This window comes from Hordeum vulgare, chromosome 5H (genome assembly GCF_904849725.1).
Source record: "Hordeum vulgare subsp. vulgare chromosome 5H, MorexV3_pseudomolecules_assembly, whole genome shotgun sequence".
NCBI lineage: Eukaryota > Viridiplantae > Streptophyta > Magnoliopsida > Poales > Poaceae > Hordeum > Hordeum vulgare.
Genome location: NC_058522.1, coordinates 291,390,871 through 291,399,080, shown reverse-complemented (window position 1 = coordinate 291,399,080; position 8,210 = coordinate 291,390,871). Strand labels below are relative to the sequence as shown.

Here is an 8,210-nt window from a genome sequence, read left to right as displayed (position 1 = left end):
GAAGAACACGAAGAACTTCAAGATCTGGACCCAAGGGATTCCCTTCACTTAGAGGAGAAAGTGATTGGTGGAAATGTGGATCTAGATCTCCTCACTCTTTTCTTTCAAGAACTAGCAAGAATCATTGGAGGGATTGAGAGTTAGCAAGCTCGAAGAAGGTCAACAATGCGGGAAGAACACGAGCTAAAGAGATAAGGTTCAATGGGGAAGAAGACTCACTTTTATAGGTGGGGAAAAACCAGCCGTTGTGCTTCAGAGCCCGCATAGAGCGGTACTACCGCTCATGGGAGCGGTACTACCGCTCGGTAGGTTCACCAGCCATGCTGAGGCAAAAAGGATGCGCAAATAAAGTCCGATGGAGCAGTACTACCTCTCGTGGGAGCGGTACTACCGCTCGGTAGGTTCACCAGCCATGTCGTGGCAAAAAGGATGCGCAAATAAAGTCCGACGGAGCGGTACTACTGCTCGGCACAAGCGGTACTACTACTCGCCATAGAAATTGACTTAACTTTCACATACAGACTCCGAATTCAACGAAACCAAGTTTGTTGGAAAGCTAACGACATGGGCTAACACAATCTTGATAGAAATATGAATTAGAAGCAAGTGAGAAAATGCTCATAAGAAAATGGTGAGAACCCTTCTTCGAATAAGACCGGTAAAAACTCCCAACATCAAAAACATCATAGAAGATGCATATGGACTCCGTTTTCGATGAACTCGAGCTTGTCATGATGATGACCATAAGCTCTAAAACTCACAAAGAGAAACAACAAACAAGAACCAAGAAGTATGATGCAAGGATGCAAATGGTTTGAGCTCTTAACAAACGATACGATCAAGCTACTCACTTGAGAGCCCCCCTTGATAGTACGACAATCTATCCTAAAACAGAAAACCTATCAAGGGAAAACCTATACCTTGCACCTCGTCCTCTTGAGCTAGATGACGATGATCTTGGCTTCCTCGAGATGGACCACCTTTCTTGATTGCGTTGTCTTGATGAAGACTAGTTGATTGCTCCCCCATACACACTATGGGTGAGCCGCTCTTCAGCATATCTTCACAAGTCCATTGCCACCATCCTCCACCACTTGACGTCATCCTCCATGGGTTGTATAAGATCTTATTCTTGACGCAAGACCATGGAAACACACCTAACCCCACATAGAACTCTCACGAAGACCATGGGTTAGTACACAAATACGTAATGGACAATGATTACCATACCATGGGATCACTTGATCCCTCTCGGTACATCTTGTACGCTTTGTGTGTTGATCATCTTGATTTACTCTTTGTCTGATGATCTTGATCAACCTTGTATCTCTATGACCATTCTTTGGATGATACCTTGAATACCACCTTGGTCATCATATAAACTCCTTGAACCCAACAGATGGACTTCAAGAAGTGCATATGGATAAATCCTACAAATATAACTTAAGACAACCGTTAGTCCATAGGAATTTTCATCAATTACCAAAACCACATATGGAGAGATATGCTCTAACAGATTTGCTCCTCCGACGATGGAGAGATATTCTTAGGGCCCTCTCAGTGTGACATCATCAATCATCGTCTCGCCACACACATGCGACTAAGTCACCGGGATGCTGGAAGACATCAACGAGAAAGAAGAACAAAATCGGTAACGAGAATAACAATATAACGAGCATGCAGATGACTCAAGAGGATACCGATGATTCTCACGTATTCTAAAGTATTGCGGAGCAAAGGGAATGTCACGTGGTAACCAATGGTTCACTCGAATATGGACGTCCACGGTTTCGCTATCGGTCGTTGAACGAAGGAGTTTCGTTCATGTCTACGAGTTACCGCACCTACGGGGTTACAACCTTAAGGTAATCACGTTTTGCTGAGTGTTAGTAGGATGAGAGTGTCGAGGATTTATTTATGCAATTGTTTCATTAATATTTAGAATAGTTTCGAGAGGTTCTCGAGTCACCGGAAGGGTTTCAGACAAGTATCGGGTAATACGGAGTATTACCGATAAATATATATATAGGTGAAAGTTGTTTCCACAGATGTTAAATTATATATAAAATGGTGTGAAAGTATTTAGAACAATTTTATATTTAAGAAAATATCAACGGGCCTAAAAAAGGCCAATAGGTGGAAAGCAACTTTGGCCACAAGGGGTGGAGCCCCCCCCCCCCTACCTTGTGGTGGGGCACAATTGGACTATGAGAGGAGTTGGACTCCACCCCCTTGGTCGGCGCCCCAAGGAGGGTTTCCCTCCTTGGTGGCCGCCCCTCCCTTCTCCTCCAACTTATATATACTTGAGGTATTGGCTCTATTGAGATACACAAGTTTTGGAGTCTCCTTTGCTTAATCTAGTTCTAGTTTTAATTGGTCCTAATTGGCTAATTAGAGCCAGGTCTAGTTCCTAATCCTCACAATTAGAAGCACGGTGTGGTTCTAATCTCCTCCTAATTCTTCGGCGATGATTAGTTCTAGACGGCGAAGCGCTGCCAGATCTCGAAGACCGTACACTTGCAACCAAGTAGCGAGGACGTCCTTTCGGTCTTCGATTTACGGGATTGTTCATCTACGATTCGAGGGACTCCAAGCTTGATCTTCATCGTCACGTTCTTCTGTCGTTGCTACTTGGTGATGTATAATTACTGTTACTATTACTACTGATATTGTTGGTATTGTTGTTGTTGCTGCTGCTGAATTATCAGTTGGGGCGAATCATCTCGGCAACATATTTTGGCACAAAACTGCTCTCCAATGCCAAGAATGTACAAATAGTATGACTGTTGTGCTGCTCTCCTTTGATGTTAGATAGTGATGTATAATTTGTTGTTGTTGATTACTGTTGTTGTTGTGCTGCTGCTGCTGCTGCAAGAGGAGTTGGGGCCATGGCCTGGGCCAACATTGATAAAACAACACTATTAGATCTACTAATATGATGTTTTAAGAATAGAAATTGGTATTTTAGCTGCTCTGGACCTCCCCAACGTTTATGCAACAACAATTGTTCCCCCTCATACAACTTTTCTGGCTCCGTCATTGAAGGTAACACTCTTGTTGCTATGTAGTTTAAGATTGCATATTTAGGCATTCAGTACAATGCATGTTGTAACCTTGGATATATAGATATGGCCCTAGGTAACCTATCGATAAATGAGTTACCGATAGTCAGTTAAATGGCTGATTCATCGATAATCCTTTATCAGCCCCGGCCAATATGGTACCACCCGATATCCTTGATAAGCGAGTTCATCTTCTTCTTTTCTTTTTTATAAAGACAAGCGAGTCCACCTGCTGTAGCATTTCAAACGATTGGGTATGCTTCGCCCCGGAAGTTGATTTGGCAGCTGTGGCTCCGAAGATAAATAAGATCCTGTGGCGCTTTGACCACAACAGCCTGCCCCTACGAGCGAACATCCGGGTCCGTCACCGTTGCCCTACACAGCAGACTGACGAGGATGGCTGCCACATGTTCCTGAACTGCAAATATACGAGTCCCCCCAGCATGCCAATCTGGAAAGATATCGACTACACAAGAGACAGGCAGGATGCAGATACAGCATGCCATTTCCTTGCTGAAACTCCCATGACTGCTAGTATTACACTGCTTAAAAGCAAGCCAATTCGTGGCTGATCTTGGAAACGGGTCGGAACATCGGTTTCACTGGACTTGCAAGTGTTCCATGCAGAATAAACATACAAACTGATCCCGATAAAATCAAATCTCTAATCTGGAAGATGCACTGACCTAGTGCAGGTCACTGGAACTTTCTAACAAGCTCGAGTTTACGAGCCTGGAAGAACTTACAACGACCCTTTCCACTCGATTCGATCTCCTCGGACTTCCTTTTGAACCCTGTGAATCCTAAGCTCGACAATGTGACTTGTCTCTTGGCGCTTCCATAGCTAGCTGCATCTTCATCAACTTCATCAGACTCCCTACAAGTGATCACATGACACAAATCATAGTGGTGGTCATTCACATTTTGCTATTACCGAAGCGCGGCAGCATAAGGGTTTGAATCCAAACTTACCATGTGACTTCAACTCCATTCTTGAAGTATGGTGTGCAAGTTCCCCAGCTAAAACGCACCAAAGTTGGGAAACCAAATACTGGATGCTTATGATCTTTTAACCATTGTATAGTATTAGGATCTGCTCCATCAGTTAGGAAGACCTTTAAAAACAGTCATATGCACTAAACATTGACAACATCATATATCAGGAGCAATAGGTTACCTCCTGGATAACCTGATCCAGTGTTCATGTGCATATTCTGAGCTGTTTCATCAAAGACCCAGTTTCGTAAGGCTCTGTCCCTAGTGACCTGCAATGCATAAACATATCCAAACTTGGTTAAAAAAGTTCATAACAATACAGAGCCCCTATGTATGAGTCTTGACTCTTAGACGCTACTATTTGTTTTTTTATTTCGGGCATCAAAGTAGCCGCATAGGAAAACTTTCACGAAGGAATACCTTTGCAACTATACTTGCTCCACTAACAACAGGGTAGAGGCTATCAGCTTTCTTGGCAACCACAAATTTGATGCCTGGAAACTTTTCAGTAAGTTTGACCCTGTACTTCTCAGGATCTCCAACTGTGTCGATATAGACCTTTGCAACAAGGTACACCATTATTCAAACTATGTTGTGAACATTTCCATTTAGAAAGGTTATCTGCCTAGATGAATACCATTTCAAAAACAAAATAACTTACCTCTGTCAGTAGAACTCCATTATCAATAGCTTTTCTAACAAGGCCCATTGCAGAATTGTGGGATATTTCATTCAGATTAACTTTTGTCCTGACAATCAAGAAGACTTTTAATCTACTGAAGAAGGTTGAGATCTGAAGTTCATAGTGTACTGAAGCATACCTTTTTAACATTTTGGCGGATAACACTTTCGAGCATATGACATCAACCTCCCACCCAATGGAGCTATTCGTCTTCAGAGTTTCAAACAGCTCCTCCCTTTGCTCCTCCTTCAAGGTCTTCGAATCTATTCAAGAATAGAAGAACGATAAGCTAACCAAGTTCGCTGGTAAATCAGCAATGGAACTGCTGAAGAGTCTGGCGATTTCACAACTTGTTAACTACTATTTTAATTCCTCCGCTTTAGCGAATTCAGTACTCATGGAAAGCAGCATTACCATGCTACTCTAGGACCTGACGATTGGGGAATAATATTAAACATGGTAAAACTACCTAAATAAATTAAAGAATTGACAACCCTAAAGTTTGAAATTCATGCACGGTGCAAAGAAATAGATGTGGGAGCTCTCAAATGGCAGAAGCTTGTTTTTAAAACTAAAACTACTATTTGATGTTTTACTCAGATAAGAAGTACACGGAAGCACTTATGAACTACTCCTCCGTTCACTATTATAAGATGTTCTAGTTTTTTTCTAAATCGGATGTCCGTAGACACATTTAGTTCGCATTCCAGTCCATATGTAGTCCATATTGAAATATCCAAAACATCTTATAATAGTGAACAGAGGGAGTACAAGAATGGAGACAAAGGAGGTGGGGAGGATAGCAACAATTAATCAGGTTGTACCAAAAACGAGATGTCTGTACCATAGTTTTTTTTTTCTTCTGTCCATAAACTGAAGGGCTCAGGTTCATGCACATAGTATCAGGTTTTAAGAAACTATGCTTGTTTCTTTCCTCCCAAATCAACCAAAGTACTGAGCGTGGTAACTTAATACGAGACTTGGTCTTTAAATGATAATGTGATCCAGTTTCCAGATTTGCATCTTGGTGCAGGATGCAAGTAATTTGCTCATGAAAGCTAAATGTTATCACTCCATTCACAAATATAAGATGTTCTAACCTTTTCCTGAATCGGACGTATATCGACATGTTTCAGTCTGTATGTAGTCCACACGTCATTTAGCTCACGTCCTGGCCCCCGCGTCGCCCACGTCTGGCGACACGGGGGAAACCAGCGCCGCCGCCTAGGTCACCTCCGCCACCACCGCTCCCCGCTGCGCCACTGCCGGAGGGCCGGCCGGCGAAGCCGCGCCGCGCCCAAGGATGGCGGCGGCGGGGTGGTTCCTTTCCCTCATGCAGGAGCCCCCCCTCCCCGCCACTCCTGGATCTGGCCGGGAGCCCTCCACCATCGTCCTCGTTCCTCCTGCGCGGCCTTCTGTCTCCAGGGATGGAGCTCGACCCCTCTCGGCCGGATCCGTGACGGCGGCGCTCCGATGCATCCCCGTGTGCGGCCTAACCAGACCAAATCCGATCTGGCGATGCCCCCTCTCTCCGTCCGGCTACTGCGTCAACATTCACCGGCCGCTGCCGCCGAAGGTGGCAGTGGTGGCGGCCGCATCATGGTTGTTGAAGACGGGCGGCTGGGATGGCACGGCCTGCCGGATTCCCTTCGTGCGGGGGTGGTCTGGCAGTGAGGTGGCAGCGCTCGCCCATGCACGGCGACTGTCAGCGCGATGCAGGGTGGCATCGATGGGCTGAGGGGGGCAGACGTACGGTGTTGGCTGAAGGCGACGGCACGGAACCTACGGCAATGGTGGGTCCTGTTGGGGTGATTGAATAATGGTGGCGGTCCTAGGGTTCCTCTTGGGCCAAGGCAAAGATCTGCCAGATGCCCGTACTTCTGGTCTGGCCGGAGTGGCGGGTTCCGGAACTCTTCGTCGGCAAACTCCCATGTGCATGTTATGCCTGGAGATTGCTGGATCGGCTGGAATTCGGTCATGCCCATTGGTTCTCCATTAAGGAGGGAGAGGCGCGAAGCTCTGCTATTTGCTTCCATCAAGAGATACTTTCCTCTATGGTGAAGTCAAAGGCGGAGAATGTCAAGAAAGCCGAGATTGAATGACTAGTAATGGTGATTGTAGCCTACGCCGTTGAGGAATTTGCTTGGAGTTTCGGGATTTGTAGCAGTGGTATGTAAGTAGGGGCGACATCACTGGTGAAGTTCAAGGTCCTACCTTTCAGGGTGAAAATTCAAGGTCAGGCCTTAATTGGTTGTGCCTGGCAATGGCCTTGTTGAAGACATTGTTTTGAGAGTGGGGATTATCTCCAGGGTGAAAACCGAAGATTTACGATTGGGTGACGACGGTGCTAGTGCACTGTTTCCTTCTTGGAGGCATCGTTTTTGGAGTACTTGGACGTCAGGTGTTGTCTTGGTGGTGGTTGTGCTGCTGCTGCAAATACTGAATCTTTGTAGCAGGACTTTTCTTTTTTTAGCTTCTTCTTCGGGTTTTTTAGGTTGTGTGCATCCGTCATGCCATTGCATTGTTGCAGAGGCTGGGTGTAATTGATATCTTCGCGATATTAATATATACTCTTTATCAAAAAATGTAGGCAGTTGAGCAATCCAGGCAGTACCAACAAGCACAGCAGTCAAGCAGACTACTAAATTTATGAAAGACAAAAAAAGGCATGAGTAGAGACCTGCAAAACTGAGGGTGGCAAGAGTGTCATGGTAGGATCGCGCGCAATACATGCAGCCATACACCATGGGACCTGCGGGAGCGATAAACACGAAATTATGATTCTTTTCGGAAAGAACACATCTAATATTTCTGCTTAATCATTCGCAAATCCGAGTTCTGCTCCAGAAATTTCATTAGGGATGCGCGCAGATCAGATAAAATTGCGAGAAAGATTCTATCTTTCAGTGGAAACGGGTTATCAGCAATAACTTGCAGCAGATCTAGAAGAGGCGAATGGATATGCGTGGCTCAATTCGCCAAACTGAAAGCTAAAATCAACAGCAAGACAGAGAAGAGGTGGTTTACCAAGAACAGGGCCGCGTCCAGCCTCGTCGATGCCCATGAGGCAAGGCTCTTTGGTGGCCCACTCGGGAGCTGCCGCCGCTATCGCCGTGGCCGCCGCCGTCGCCATCTCAGTCGCAGGTTTCCTTTTTCTTTTTTTGATGAGTGAAATATCAGTCGCACCTGCGCGCGGGTAGACCTTTTTTCAGGGAACCCCGCGGGTAGATCGTAGACCTATTTTTTTATTTAGAGCATGGTCAATAGTAGCCAACTGCTCGCTATATGATGCTAACACGTCATCAGCCAATCTTATAGTCCGTAAATATAATAGGTAGATGTAAATGAGTACTACTTTATTAATACAAGGCTCATCATCCTCTCTCACAAAGTGTCTAGGAGCACGTGTTACAGCCGGCTGTTAGTTTGTAGCCCGCTTCTCTTCTCTCCCTTCTTCTCTCTCTTTCAAC

General features: G+C 45.2%; 1 protein-coding gene across 1 annotated transcript; it reads right to left on the bottom strand.

Moving 5' to 3' along the window:
* Nucleotides 1–3,549: 3,549 nt before the first annotated feature.
* On the bottom strand, nucleotides 3,550–7,921 carry LOC123395951 (ribonuclease H2 subunit A). Its single transcript, XM_045090974.1, has 8 exons — nucleotides 7,768–7,921; nucleotides 7,421–7,492; nucleotides 4,880–5,003; nucleotides 4,720–4,807; nucleotides 4,479–4,616; nucleotides 4,240–4,327; nucleotides 4,035–4,155; nucleotides 3,550–3,939 (listed from the first exon to the last, which is right to left on the bottom strand). Exons 1-8 carry the CDS (start codon nucleotides 7,871–7,873, stop codon nucleotides 3,759–3,761), a joined length of 918 nt encoding a protein of 305 aa, XP_044946909.1. The 5' UTR covers nucleotides 7,874–7,921; the 3' UTR covers nucleotides 3,550–3,758.
* Nucleotides 7,922–8,210: the final 289 nt, after the last annotated feature.